The sequence below is a fragment of the Chiroxiphia lanceolata genome, chromosome 1 (genome assembly GCF_009829145.1).
Source record: "Chiroxiphia lanceolata isolate bChiLan1 chromosome 1, bChiLan1.pri, whole genome shotgun sequence".
NCBI classification, from domain to species: Eukaryota; Metazoa; Chordata; class Aves; order Passeriformes; family Pipridae; genus Chiroxiphia; species Chiroxiphia lanceolata.
Window position 1 is genome coordinate 1146993 of NC_045637.1, and position 14300 is coordinate 1161292.

Consider the following 14300-nt stretch of genomic DNA (forward strand, 5'->3'; position numbering starts at 1 on the left):
CCACCAGGAGACCACCGTGAATGAGTGACCAATGCTGGGGACACCACCAGGACACCACCGTGACTGAGTGACCAACCTGGGGACACCACCAGGACACCACTGTGGCTGAGTGACCAACCCAGGGACACCACCTTGGCAGTGACCAGCCCGGGGGACACTGCCATGGCAGAGTGACCAACAGGGACGCCAGCAACGGGGGGACATTGGCAACAGCACAGTGCCATGGCTGACTGACCCCTGGGGACACCACAGTGACCAGCTGACCCCTGGGGACGCCACAGTGACCGACTGACCCCCGGGGACACTGCAGTGGCCAACAGACCCCGCAGACACTGCGGTGACCAACTGACCGCTGGGGACACCACAGTGACCAAGTGACCCCCGTGGACACCGTGGTGACCGATTGACCCCTGGAGACACCAGGACCCCGTGCTGGCCAGCTGAGCCCTGGGGACACCGTGTGACCAGCTGACCCCTGGCACTGGTGGCAGGACCCCGCGCTGGCCGAGTGACTGATGGGGGGGGTGGGGGGGCACTGTGGCAATAAACCCTGGCGTGTGTCACGTGTGTGTCACGTGTGTCACTGCATGTCATGTCCTCTGTCCCACCCCCTTGTCCCCACCTTACCCCCTCTTTATCCCCCTTCTACCCCCATTACCCCTCCCTTGACCCCACTTACCTCTCTCACGTCTCCCCCATTACTCCTCTTGTCCCCTTTTAACTTTTTCTTACCCCCCTTCCACCCCCTTTAACCCCTCCTTACACCCCTTTGCCCCCTCTTACCCCCCTTGTCCTCTCATTTATCCCCCCTCCTGCCCCCTTAACCCCCTCTGTCCCCCTTTCCACCCTCTTACCCTCTCTTACACCCCCTTTATTCCCCCTTGCCCCCCTTTCACTCCCTGACCCCCTTTAGATCCCCCAAACTCACGAGCACCTCAATATCCTGACCATTCCAAAATCCTGAGCATCCCAGTATCCCGAGCACCCAAAAATCATGAGCTGCCCAATATCCTGAACGCCCCAAATCCTGAACACTCCAAAATCCCGAGCACCTCAAGCTCCTGAGCACCCCAAAATCCTGAGAACCCCAAATCCTGAACACTCCAGTATCCTAAACATCCTAGTAGCCTCAGCACCCCAAAATCCTGGATACCCCAAACTCCTGAGCACCTCAATATCCCCAACACCCCAGATCCTGAACACCTCAATAGCCTGAGAACCCCCAAACTCCTGAACATCCCAAAATCTTGAGCATCCCAATATCCTGAACACCCCAATATCCTGAATACCCCAAATCCTGAACATCCCAAAATCCTGAGCGCCCCAAAATCCTGAGCATCCCAAAATCCTGAGCAGCCCAATATCCTGAGCACCCCAAAATCTTGAGTAGCCCAATATCCCAAACACCCCAAAATCCTGAGAATCCTGAAATCCTGAGCACCCAGTATCCTGAGAATCCTCAAACTCCTGAACATCCCAATACCCTGAGCACCCCAAAATCCTGAACACCCCAAAATCCTGGAGGCCCCAAATCCTGAAGATCCCAAACTTCTGAACACTCCGAACTCCTGAGAACCCTGAAATCCTGAGCAGCCCAGTATCCTGAACACCCCAATATCCTGAGCACCCCAAAATCCTGAACAGCTCAAAAACCTGAACACTCCCTGAGCACCCCAAAATCCTGAATGCCCCAAATCCCGAACATCCCCAAATCCTGAACACCTCAAAATCCTGAACAGGCCAAAATCTTGATCACCCCAAACTCCTGAGAACCCTGAAATCCTGAGCACCCCAATATCCTGAGCACCCCAAAATCCTGAACAGCCCAAAAACCTGAACACCTCAAAATCCTGAGCACCCCAAACTCCTGAACATCCCAAACTCCTGAGAACCCTGAAATCCTGAGCAGTCCAATATCCTGAACATCCCAAAATCCTGAACAGCTCAAAAACCTGAACACCTCAAATCCTGAACGTCCCAAACCCCTGAATGCCCCAAATCCTGAACATCCCAAAATCCTGAGCAGCCCAAAAACCTGAACACTCCCAAATCCTGAGCACCCCAAAATCCTGAATGCCCCAAATCCTGAACATCCCAAAATCCTGAGCACGCCAAAATCTTGATCACCCCAAACTCCTGAGAACCCTGAAATCCTGAGCACCCCAAAATCCTGAGCAGCCCAATATTCTGAACAGCTCAAAAACCTGAACACCTCAAAATCCTGAGCACCCCAAACTCCTGAGCACCCCAAACTCCTGAACATCCCAAACTCCTGAACACCCCAAACTCCTGAGAACCCTGAAATCCTGAGCAGCCCAATATCCTGAACATCCCAAAATCCTGAGCACTTCAAAATCCTGAACAGCCCAAAAAACCCAAACACCTCAAACTCCTGAACACCCCAAACTCCTGAGCACCCCAAACTCCTGAACATCCCAAGCTCCTGAACACCCCAAACTCCTGAGAACCCCGAAATCCTGAGCAGCCCAATATCCCGAACATCCCAAAATCCTGAGCACCTCAAAATCCTGAACAGCCCAAAAAACCCAAACACCTCAAACTCCTGAACACCCCAAACTCCTGAGCAGCCCAAACTCCTGAACATCCCAAACTCCTGAACATCCCAAACTCCTGAGAACCCTGAAATCCTGAGCAGCCCAATATCCTGAACATCCCAAAATCCTGAACAGCCCAAAAACCTGAACACTCCCAAATCCTGAGCCCCCCAAAATCCTGAATGCCCCAAATCCTGAACATCCCAAAATCCTGAGCACGCCAAAATCTTGATCACCCCAAACTCCTGAGAACCCTGAAATCCTGAGCACCCCAAAATCCTGAACAGCCCAAAAACCTGAGCCCCCCAAAATCCTGAGCAGCCCAATATTCTGAACAGCTCAAAAACCTGAACACCTCAAAATCCTGAGCACCCCAAACTCCTGAACACCCCAAACTCCTGAGAACCCCGAAATCCTGAGCAGCCCAATATCCCGAACATCCCAAAATCCTGAGCACCTCAAAATCCTGAACAGCCCAAAAAACCCAAATACCTCAAACTCCTGAACACCCCAAAATCCCAAACACCCCAAGGACGAAGCCCAGAACGCTTTGGGATGACACATCCAGCGAGTGACACCCGACCGGGATGAGGACACCGGGAGACGTCGGAGCAGCTTCTGCCCCGCGGCCAAAGCTTTGGGAATGAAGGATCTGGGAGCAGCAGCTTCCATTTGTCAGGAGGGGACAAGTCCGGTCACGGTCCGAAACCAACCACAAAACCCTTTTATTCCCTTTCCAACCTCGCCGTAATCCCTGACTTGCAGGTTTTCCAGGAATTTGGCCGGCTCTGCTCCCGGTTGTCTCAGCAGGACGGTGCCGGCGTCGGCGGCTCCGGGTGCCTCCAGGGAGCTCCTCTCCTGTTCCTCCTCCACGTCTGCCAGACCTTCCTCACGTTCCAAGCCGGGGTTTTTTTGGGAGCAGAAGGACCCAAAAACCCCGTCACGGTTCCCCCTCCCTGCTCCCTGCGCGTCCCGGAGGAGCTCGGTGGATCCCGGGAATCGGTGAGTCATCCACGGTTTGGGCTTTCCCTGGGGGCTTCTTTCTCCTGCTGAGTTGTTTTATTGGGGTTATTTTTGGAAACATTTAGTTCTGGGCTGGTTTTATTATTATTATTATTATTATTATTATTATTATTATTATTATTCTTTTTTTTCCCCCCGATCTAATCTGATTTATAGGGAATAAAAGAGCCCTTTTGTCCCGATCCAAGAAGGACCGTCACCAAATCATGGAATGCTCGGGGTGGGAAGGGACCTTCGAGGTCATCTCATTCCACCCCCTGCCATGGGACACTTCCCACTGTCCCAGGTTGCTCCAGCCTGGCCTTGGACACTTCCAGGCACGGAGCAGCCACAGCTCCTCTGGGAATTCTCTTCCAGGGCCTCACCATAAAAAAACTTCGGCTCCTCTTCCTCAAATAATGGTGTTCTGTCCAAAAATTTGTAGGATACGGATCCTATTTTACGATCGTCTGGGTTTTTCCTCTCTCTTTTTTATCAATCCTCGTTTTTCCAAGCCAAAAAAAGGCAGATTTTGTTGCTTTCCCGCCACTCCAAATCCTGGAGCTTCGCAGGAAGCACCAGGGGACACATTCCCAAGGGAGGATGAAGGTGTCCTGCGTGTCATCCGAGGGAAATGGGAATACCTGGATGCGTTTTGGACGGTGAGAACCGTGTTTAACTCTGCAACTCTCCTGGAATTACTCCCAAAACTCACCTACAGGGAGCTGGGGGGGGGGGCTGAGCCTGGAGAAAAGGAGGCTCAGGAGGGACCAATATCCCATCTAACCCTGGGAAGCCATTCCCTGTGTCCTGTCCCTCCAGCCCTTGTCCCAGGTCCCTCTCCAGCTCTCCGGGAGCCCCCAGTGAAGGAAAATGACCTTGAAAGGTCACTTCCAACCCTAACTGTTCTGTGATTCCACGAAAATAAACAGGAAAAGCCGCTCAAGCTTTGAGTAACTGAGGGAAAAACCGGGATATTTTGGGCTGGAAAGGATCTTAAAGCTCGTCCAGCCCCACCTGCCCTGGCACAGTCTGGAATTTCCAGCCCTGGAAAGGATTCAGTGTCCCTGTGGCTGTGGCACCTGGGGGGACACGGATCAGTGGTGGCCTTGGCAGCGCAATGTTGGATTCGACGACCTCACAGAGGGCTTTTCCAAGCTAAAGGATTCCGTGGCTTTGTATCCCAGAGATCCCTGGGCCACCCCTCTCCGGCACCCACACGGGCAGGAGGCACCAAAAGCAGAACTTCAACCCCTGCTCATCCCTTTCCACCCTTTGGGGCTCGGAAGGGGACGATCCTTCAAGGTTCCCTTCCAGCCCCGAGCCATTCCATGATTCCATTCCAGGCCACGGCCTCCCTCCCCTCTCTGCCTGGAGCTTCCTGGGAATCTCGAAGCAAATTTTCTCCGTCTTTTCAAACACGAGATGCCAGCAAGTCAATCCCCCCGAATTCCCGCTGTCTCTGTCGCCGTGGAAACGGGGGGGGACACACACACACACACTTATTATCTTTTAATATTTTTAAGTTGTTTAAAGGCTTGGAACAACTGTCAACTCCCCTCCTCCAGGGATTAAACAAGAGGAGGAATTAAAGGTTTGGAAAAACCCCTCTTGAAGAGCTCCATCCCGGTTTATCCACATCTCCTTGGCACTTGCGGGGTGGAAATATCCCTGGACCCACCTCCAGGGGTTTATCCCGATGGGATTTACTTCTTCCTTACCCCGAGCCCAGAACGAGGTGGGATTCAAACAGCAAAAAAAGGTGCTGGAACAGGTTTTCCGGAAGAGCTTGTGGATTCCACGTCTCTGGAAGTGTCCAAGGCCTGGTTGGAACAACTTGGGATAGTGGGAGGTGTCCCTGCCCATGGCAGGTGGGGCTGGATGAGCTTTAAGATCCTTTCCAGCCCAAAATATCCCGGATTTTCCCTCAGTCATTCAAGGCTTGAGCAGCTTTTCCTGTTTATTTTCGTGGAATCACGGAACAGTTTGGGTTGGAAGTGACTTTTCAAGGTCATTTTCCTTCACTGGAGGCTCCAGGAGAGCTGGAGAGGGACCTGGGACAAGGGCTGGAGGGACAAGACACAGGGAATGGCTTCCCAGGGTTAGATGGGATATTAGGAAGGAATTCTTCCCTAAGAAGGTGGTGAGGGGCTGGGATGGAATTCCCAGAGAAGCTGTGGCTGTCCCATCCCTGGCAGTGTCCCAGGCCAGGTTGGAGCAATGTGGGATACGGGAGGTGTCCCTGCCCGTGGCAGGTGGGGCTGGATGAGCTTTAAGATCCTTTCCAGCCCAAAATATCCCAGTTTTCCCTCAGTTACTCAAGGCTTGAGCAGCTTTTCCTGTTTGTTTTCATGGAATCACAGAACAGTTTGGGCTGGAAGTGACTTTTCAAGGTCATTTTCCTTCACTGGGGGCTCTCCCAGAGAGCTGGAGAGGGACTTGAGACAAGGGCTGGAGGGACAGGACACAGGGAATGGCTTCCCAGGGTTAGATGGGATATTGGGAAGGAATTCCTGGCTGGGAGGGTGGGGAGAGGCTGGGATGGAATTCCCAGAGAAGCTGTGGCTGCTCCATCCCTGGCAGTGTCCAAGGGCAGGCTGGAGCAATATGGGATAGTGGAAGGTGTCCCTGCCCGTGGCAGGTGGGGCTGGATGGGCTTTAAGGCCCTTTCCAGCCCAAAATATCCCGGTTTTCCCTCAGTCATTCAAGGCTTGAGCAGCTTTTCCTGTTTATTTTCGTGGAATCACGGAACAGTTTGGGTTGGAAGTGACTTTTCAAGGTCATTTTCCTTCACTGGAGGCTCCAGGAGAGCTGGAGAGGGACCTGGGACAAGGGCTGGAGGGACAGGACACAGGGACACAGGCTTCCCAGGGTTAGGTGAGATATTGGGAAGGAATTCCTGGCTGGGAGGGTGGGGAGAGGCTGGGATGGAATTCCCAGAGAAGCTGTGGCTGCTCCATCTCTGGCAGTGTCCAAGGGCAGGCTGGAGCAATGTGGGATAGTGGGAGGTGTCCCTGCCCGTGGCAGGTGGGACTGGATGGGCTTTAGCATCCTTTCCAGCCCAAAATATCCCGGTTTTCCCTCAGTCATTCAAGGCTTGAGCAGCTTTTCCTGTTTATTTTCGTGGAATCACGGAACAGTTTGGGTTGGAAGTGACTTTTCAAGGTCATTTTCCTTCACTGGGGGCTCTCCCAGAGAGCTGGAGAGGGACTTGGGACAAGGGCTGGAGGGACAGGACACAGGGAATGGCTTCCCAGGGTTAGGTGGGATATTGGGAAGGAATTCCTGGCTGGGAGGGTGGGGAGGGGCTGGGATGGAATTCCCAGAGAAGCTGTGGCTGCTCCATCCCTAGCAGTGTCCCAGGCCAGGCTGGAGCAACGTGGGAAGTGTCCCTGCCTACAGAAGGTGGGACTGGATGGGCTTTAAGGTCCCTTCCATCCCAAACCCTTCCAGGATTCTGCCCTTCTTTGCCGCACACACGGGATAAAATCCAATCCTGGGTATCCCAACCGCGTCTCCACAGCCCAAATCTTGGGATGTTCACATTCCAAAGCCCTGGTTTCCCACGCTGGTTCCCCTCCATCCCCCAAGGCCTGCTGCAAACCTGACCTGGAGAAACAGAGCTGGAAAACAAAACTCCTTTGAGGACCAGGGAGTGCTTTTTTGGGGGGGATGATTTTTTTTCCTCTGGATCAGTGGAGTCGCTTTCCCGACTCTCCTGATGTTCCCAGAATGCTGAACAGGATCTAAGTGCGTTTAATGTCTTAATTATGGTCGTGTGGCTTCTTGGAAAAGTGTCCCGCTGGGAATTTGGGCTGTGGTGTTGTTGTCCCACCTGGAAAACAGAAAAAACCCAAGCAAACAAAAAAACCCCAAGCTCAAAATAATATATATATATATATATATATATATAAAAATATATGGAAAGAAAGAGAAGGTTTGGGAAGGGAAGGTTTGGGAAGGTTTGGGAAGGGAAGGTTTGGGAAGGTTTGGGAAGGGAAGGTTTGGGAAGGTTTGGGAAGGGAAGGTTTGGGAAGGTTTGGGAAGGAAAGGTTTGGGAAGGGAAGGTTTGGGAAGGGAAGGGAAGGTTTGGGAAGGTTTGGGAAGGTTTGGGAAGGTTTGGGAAGGTTTGGGAAGGTTTGGGAAGGGAAGGTTTGGGAAGGTTTGGGAAGGTTTGGGAAGGGAAGGGAAGGTTAAATCCTTCTGGAATGGTTTGGGTTGGAAGGGCCCTTAAAGACCACCTGGATCCAAGGCCAAGTTGTCCCAGGCCTTCTGTCCTGGGAGGTGAATTCCATGGATGTGGGATTTGGTTCGGGCACGACGTGCCAGCACTCCTGAGGCTCCTGCAGTGTGGAGGAGCAGAGTTAGGTGGGATATTGGGAACAAATTCCTCCCTGTGACATGGAATAGGACAGAATTCCCAGAGAAGCTGTGGCTGCCCCATCCCTGGAAGTGTTCAAGTCCAACTGGGAGCAACCTGGGATGGTGGAAGGTGTCCCCGCCCATGAGGTTCTTGTTGCAATCAACACTTTTAACAGTAGTTTCCCTTTGTATCATTGTCCCTCCCCTCCTTTTCACAGTTTGTTCGGTGTTTCTGCGCCACTTTGTGTTAAATTTGATAATTTTCTCTTTTCTCTTTCCCCTCTATTTTTGGCAGGTTTTTTTCTGGGCTTGTCTCTCAATCTTGATTTGTTTAATCAGGGCTTTCCAACCAGGTGTTTTCTCACCTTTTTTTTTGGCAGCTTTCCTTCCCCTCAGAAGGCCTTTGCTGGGTGGTTTATTGTTGGCCTTTATTCTGATGGAAATTTATGTATTTACTCAGAACAGGAGTTTTTTTGTTTTTTTTTTTTAAATCTTCAGGGTCTTATTTTTCCTTCTCCATCAGCTGCTTGTAGGGTCTGTTGATGTATTTATTGTCTGCAGCTGGTTTGGAGGGTGGGGGTTATTTAATCAGGATATTGCCCCTCCCTGTTGGGGTTGATATTCCTTGTTGAATGCCATAGGGAGGATCTCTGAGTCTTTTTATCCATGGATTTACAAGCAGTGAGGGGTGGAAAAGGCAACAAGACGTGTTGTCCAACACCTCGGGGGAAATGGTGAGTCCACAGGACACGGAAAAGTTGCATCAGCAAAAGGTGGTTTGATGTAAGTTACACTTAATTATAGTTTATTAAATTAAATTAATCTAGAGTTTGATGAACAAGGACCACTTTGCTACTTAGAATCATATCATGGAATCGTTAGGGTTGGAAAAGATCTCCAAGATCATTAAGTCCAAGACACTACATGGATGAAAGATGTATTAAATGTTAATAGATTAACATGAAATTATAATTAATTTTGAATTATTTATGTAGAGAGTGGGGAAGGAAAAAAATGTAAGAAAGTTTAGTGGCACTTAATCCTTGACTTATCCTTGACTTATCCACAAAGTGCTTCAGGAGGATTTACTACAGTCAGAGCAGTGACTCAGCTGTAGATTCCACATAGTAAAACTCCTACTGTAATGTATTTAAATCTTAGAATCAGCTTTCCACTAAAATAAATTCCACGGAGTCACAGAATTAGGGAACTGTTGAGGTTGGAAAAGGCCTCAGAGATCCAATTCAAAACCAAGCCACCTTGTCCATCGCCCTGAGCCACTTGGGGAAAGAGGGCAGAGAACTGGGGAGTGAAGTTGAGCCTGGCTGAAGGGAGGGGTGAAGGGAAGGTATTTAAGGTTTGGTTTTCTGCCCCATTATCTTACTCTGAGATTTGAATTTAATGAATTAAATTACTTTCCATGAGTGGAGTTTCTTTTGCCCATGATGGTGATTGGTGTCTAAACTCCACTCAGGAGCCTTTCTCCATCTTCTTCTCTGTTTTGTGCACTGGAGGGAAGGGACTGAGAGAGGGGCTTGGTGGGCACTTGGTGTCCTGCAAAGATCAACCCCAACCCCGCAGAGCCCCAAGTTGTCAGCAGAGCAGGGTCCCAGGCTTGTCCCTGCCCCTGGTTCCAAGGTCTCCAGGCTGTGCCTGAGGAATGCCCAGTGATGGTGACCTCACAAAGTGGACTTGCTGTGGGACGTGAGAGCAGAGGGATGGGGGCTTGGGGTCACATGCACAGGTGATGCAGGGCTCCTGGAGAGGGAGGCTGTTGGTGCAGAGACCCCCTGAATGGGTCCCTGTGGGGCCCTGCAGTGAGCAGGGGATGGTGGCTGGGGCATCTCCACCAGGAATCAGTTAAAGACCCACAACAAGGTGAGATCCTGGCGTGGGGACTCCCAGGCAGGAGGAATGGGGAGCGTGCAGCCAGAGGGACAGTGCAACAAGGAGCCAGAGCTGGGTGAGCTGAGGACCCCCAGAAGGGTGGGTAGTAAGCCAGACACTTTGCATGTTTTCCCCAAGGTCCTTGGAGCAGGAGGGGACAAGGACATGGGGCCTTGTGTGGGTGGTCGTGGAACCTGTCTGTGAGGGGAGATGGTGTAAGAGGGACTGGAGGTGTTTGGGGTGGGAGCAAAGGGTTGGGGTGTCCCAGGGAGTGTTGTCATGTCAAAGCCTCCATGTGATGAGTGATGGGCTGGTGTAACTTTGTGACAGACCCTCAGGAGCCAGTCAGTGCTGCTGGTGGTGGTGGTGGTGACATATTTCCTAGAAGGGGTCTTGTGCCCCTTTTCCACCCGCTTCGCTGGCCTGTTGAGGCCTGGCTGTGTAGGGGGTGAGGCTGGAAAAGCCCTGGTAGAATAAAGGAGGCAGAGACATCTCAGGCTTTGATGCAGGAGAACTTTATTGAGACAAAAGAGTGAAAAGACAAGAGGAACAAATGGGAGGGATGCGGTGTGAGGTGCAAGAAAAGCGACCATCATCCGATATGCTTTGCTTGCAGGAGATACTGGTGCAAGAGTGAGAAGGGCAGGTGCAGGGGTGTCAGCTGTGGTGTCAAGGAGCCTCAGCAGGTGCCGGAGCAGCCCAGACCTGCCAGGCCACAGCCCAGGCCTCCCAGGCCGTAGCCAAAGCCACGGCCATAGCCCAGGCCGTAGCCTGTGGCCCCAAAGCCGCCGGAGATGGGCTGTCCCTGGACGTTGAGCTCCGTGCCCAGGGCAGCCCCTGCGGTGGATCCGACGAAGGAGGTCTGGGGGAAGGAGGTCATGATGGGCCCTGGGAAGGTGACGCGGACGGGGGAGGGCTGGATGAGGACGGTGGAGTCCTGGCACTGCCTGACACAGGGCTCGTTGCAGCTGTTGGCCAGCGGGGTGGGTCCGCAGGGGCGGCAGAGGTCGTAGCAGGCCATGGGTGTGGTGTGGAGGGTCCCTGGGAGGGCAGGCAAGAGAAGGTCAGAGAAGGTGAGAGCAGAGAGGGGTGTGAGGCAGGTGCGGGCGGTGGGGGTGCTCGGGGCGGTGTTGCAGGAGGGCTGGTGAGTGGGGAGGCTGGTGTGGGGCTGTGGGGAGGCGTGAGGGCTGCTGAGGCTGGGGCAGAGCGTGCTGGGCGAGAGGGGCCAGGGGGGCGTTGTGTCAGGAGCAGGAGGGGGTTGTGAGGGGCTGGAGGCTCACCTGGTTGTGGGCAGAGAAGGCAGGAGAAGGCTTGAAGAGAAGGGTGGGAGGGAGAGAGGCGCTGGGCCGGCTTTTATGCTGCTCCCGCAGGGGCGGCACAGCCTTGGCCCAGCTCTGTCAGCTGGCGGCACCTTTGAGGAGTTGGTTTTTGGGCGGGTTGGATTGTTGGATGTGTGTCAGGGAGGGCTGAAGAAACAACTAGAGCTCAGGAGTGGTGTGATGGCATCAGTGAGTTGATTTTCTGGCCCTCGTGTGCTGTGGTTTCGGGATGTGTTGTGGATTTTTGATCGTCTTCTTTGGTGTGACTGGATGTCCATCAGTCATTGTGTCGCACCCAGGAATGCTGAGGGAGTCATTTGATGTCCTGGGGAGGCCACTCTCTATCAGCTTGGAAAGATCATAGTCCTTTGGAGCACTTCTTGAGGGATGAAAGAGAGCTCATCCCCTGGAATGGTGATTGAGATCAAGAGAGAGGACCTGGAAAACTTGAGGCTGTTCAGACTGAATTCAGGCTGGTCCAGTTCCATTCCTATGGTCCATTTGGATTTCTGAAATTTTCATTACAAGATACTTTTTCATGACAAGATACATTTAAACTTTATTTCTTGACCTCCTGAACAGATGCAATAAACCAAGACTTAACAGGGCTCGATCCCTTTTTGCCCAGACTGGTCTGTGGCACCAATTCCCTTCTTCTGCATTCAAGGCATGAGGTTTCATAACGTATAACTTCTAAGTTGTAACATCCTGTACCTGTGAGCAAAAACTGTAATTACTAGTGGATGGTCAGTGAGCTCCGCTCTCCTCTTCTGTCATTTTGCAGATTTTCCATTGTGGAATTCTGTGATTCCATGTCCTGCCCTTGAGGCTGCGTCCATCTGACCTTGGCGGCAGCTTTGATGAGTTGGCTTTTTGGATGGTTGGATTGTTGGATGTGTATCAGGGAGGGCTGAAGAAACAACCCGAGCCCAGGAGAGGTGTGATGTCATCAGTGCGGTGATTTTGTGGCCCTCGTGTGCTGTGGGCTGAGTGGGTGAGGTGGGGTGTGTTTTCCTTTCCACAGTGCTCCCTTTGCGTGTCCTCCTCTTGCAGACGTGTCCTTGTGGCGGCAGCTTTGAAGGGAGAGTTGGTATTTGGGAGGTTGTGCCTGGAATGTGCTTGTGGGGGCACTTGGCAGGTGCAGACACTGCCCAGGAGAGGTGGGGTGTCCTCTGTGAGGTCACCTGATGTCACTCGCATGCTGTGGTTTTGTGGATGGAGTTCTGGGATTCCGTGTCCTGCCCTTGAGGCCGTGTCCATCTGACCTTGGTGGCAGCTTTGATGAGTTGGGATTTGGGAGGGTTGGATGGTTGGATGTGTGTCAGGGAGGGCTGAATAAACAAAAAGGCCAAGGAAATTGGTGGTGTCATCAGTGAGGTCACCCCGTGTCCCTCATATGCTGTGGTTTGTGGGGACCTGGTGAAGATGAGGCCCCAAAGGCTGCCAGGCAGACCTGCCCCCCTGGAGCCCAGGGCAGAGTTTGCAGGGGGTTTGTCAGGCGAGCAGGGAGTGTTGCTGGGCAAGGGGAAGCCCTGGAGGAAGGTTTGCTGTGTCACTGGGTGCCCCTGTGCCCTCAGGGCCTGAGGTGCTGCAGCCAGGAATGCTGAGGGAGCTGCCTGATGTTCTGGGAAGGCCACTCTGCTCCTCTTGCCATCAGCTGCTCCTGGTGGCAGTGCCTGGGAGCGCTTCCTGAGGGCTGAAAGAGAGCTCCTGGCTTGGTTTGTGGAGGAAGAGCAGCAGTGACTCCCTGGAGAACTGGCATGTGTCAGGCTGCCCTCATTCCCAGGGTTACAGTCCCTTGGGATCTCTCAGATTTACAGGACATGATACGCTCTCATTGAAACCTTTTTTTAACCTCATTAGGACAAGCAAGAAACAAACAACAACCTGGGCTTGGTCCCTTTTTGTCCAGGCTGGTCTGTGACATCAGGTCACTTGTTCACCATTCAGGCCATAAGGTTTCATAACTTATAAACCCTAATTCTTAATATCTTTTTCTTGTGAGGAAAAACCTGTAATTTCCTGAGGAGGCTCAATGTGCTTCTTTCTCCTCATCTGTCCTGCTGTTCCTGTTCCTGTATCATATGGAGAAGCCTCAGAGCCTGAGTAGAGCAGCTTCTGGTGGATCTGCTCCAGGTGCTTTTGTGGCTGAGCTGATTTTCTGAACCTTGCACACTGGAGGTTTGACCTCCACCATTTCCATCAGGATGATGGATTAAGTGCAAGCTCCACAAGACTGTGGAGGACACCAAGCTGAGTGTTGTGGTTGGTTCTTGAGAGGGAAGGGATGGCAACCAGAGGGGCCTGGACAGGGACCTGCACAATCCTCAGGAAGTTCAACAAGGCCCAAGGCAAAATGCTGCCAGTGGTTTGTATCAATCCCTCACATGGTTATAGGCCTAGGGATGGTAGCACTGAGAGCAGCCCTGTGGAGAAGGCTTGGAGGGTATTGGTGGGTGAAGAACGGACTGGGAGCCAGGAATGTGTCCTGGCAGCCCAGAAAGCCCCCGTGTGCTGGGCTCATGGCCACAGTGTGGGCAGCAGGGAGAGGGAGGGGATTGTGCCCCTCTGCTCCTTTCTGGTGAGACTGGAGTTGTGTGTTCAGCTCTGGGAGCCTGAGGAGAAGGAAAGCAGGGACGTGAAAGCAGGGCTGCAGAGTAGAGCCTTGGGGATGATGAAGGGCTGGAGCCCCCGGTGTCCCTGGAGACTGCAGGCAGCCCAGACTGGGAGTTTGTGTGTGAGGTGTGAGTGGTGTGTCCAAGGCTGTGTTTGGGCAAGGGAAGAGTTTGTGTCCCATTGTGGAAGGCCCTTGTGTACCAGTCTCTGTTGATCCTTGTGAAAAATTTCCTAGGAGACAGTTGGTTTCTTTTCCACCCATCTGATGGCATCTGGTGCCAGAGCTCTGTGGCAAATGAAGTTGTAGGAGGCTTGGAAGAAGAAAGGATGAGGAGGCATGTGCTGTTTTGCTGCAGTAGAACTTTATTGAGAAAAAGAGTGAAAGGGCAGAGAAGACAGTGGAAGGGATCTGGTGTGAGGTGCAGTAGGGCGACCATCAGCTGAGGTAATTTTGTTGTAGCAGATTTTGCCAGAGCCCGAGCTTGTGGTATGAAGGGTGTTATTGGTAGCCCTCAGCAGGTGCCGTAGCAGCCCCTGTTGGCGTAGCAGCCCAGGCCTC

General features: G+C 52.6%; 1 protein-coding gene across 1 annotated transcript; it reads right to left on the bottom strand.

Annotated features, from left to right (window-relative positions):
• Positions 1 to 10416: 10416 nt before the first annotated feature.
• On the bottom strand, positions 10417 to 10838 carry LOC116789609 (feather keratin B-4-like). Its single transcript, XM_032693616.1, has one exon. It carries the CDS (start codon positions 10825 to 10827, stop codon positions 10486 to 10488), a length of 342 nt encoding a protein of 113 aa, XP_032549507.1. The 5' UTR covers positions 10828 to 10838; the 3' UTR covers positions 10417 to 10485.
• Between the last annotated feature and the right edge of the window lie 3462 nt (positions 10839 to 14300).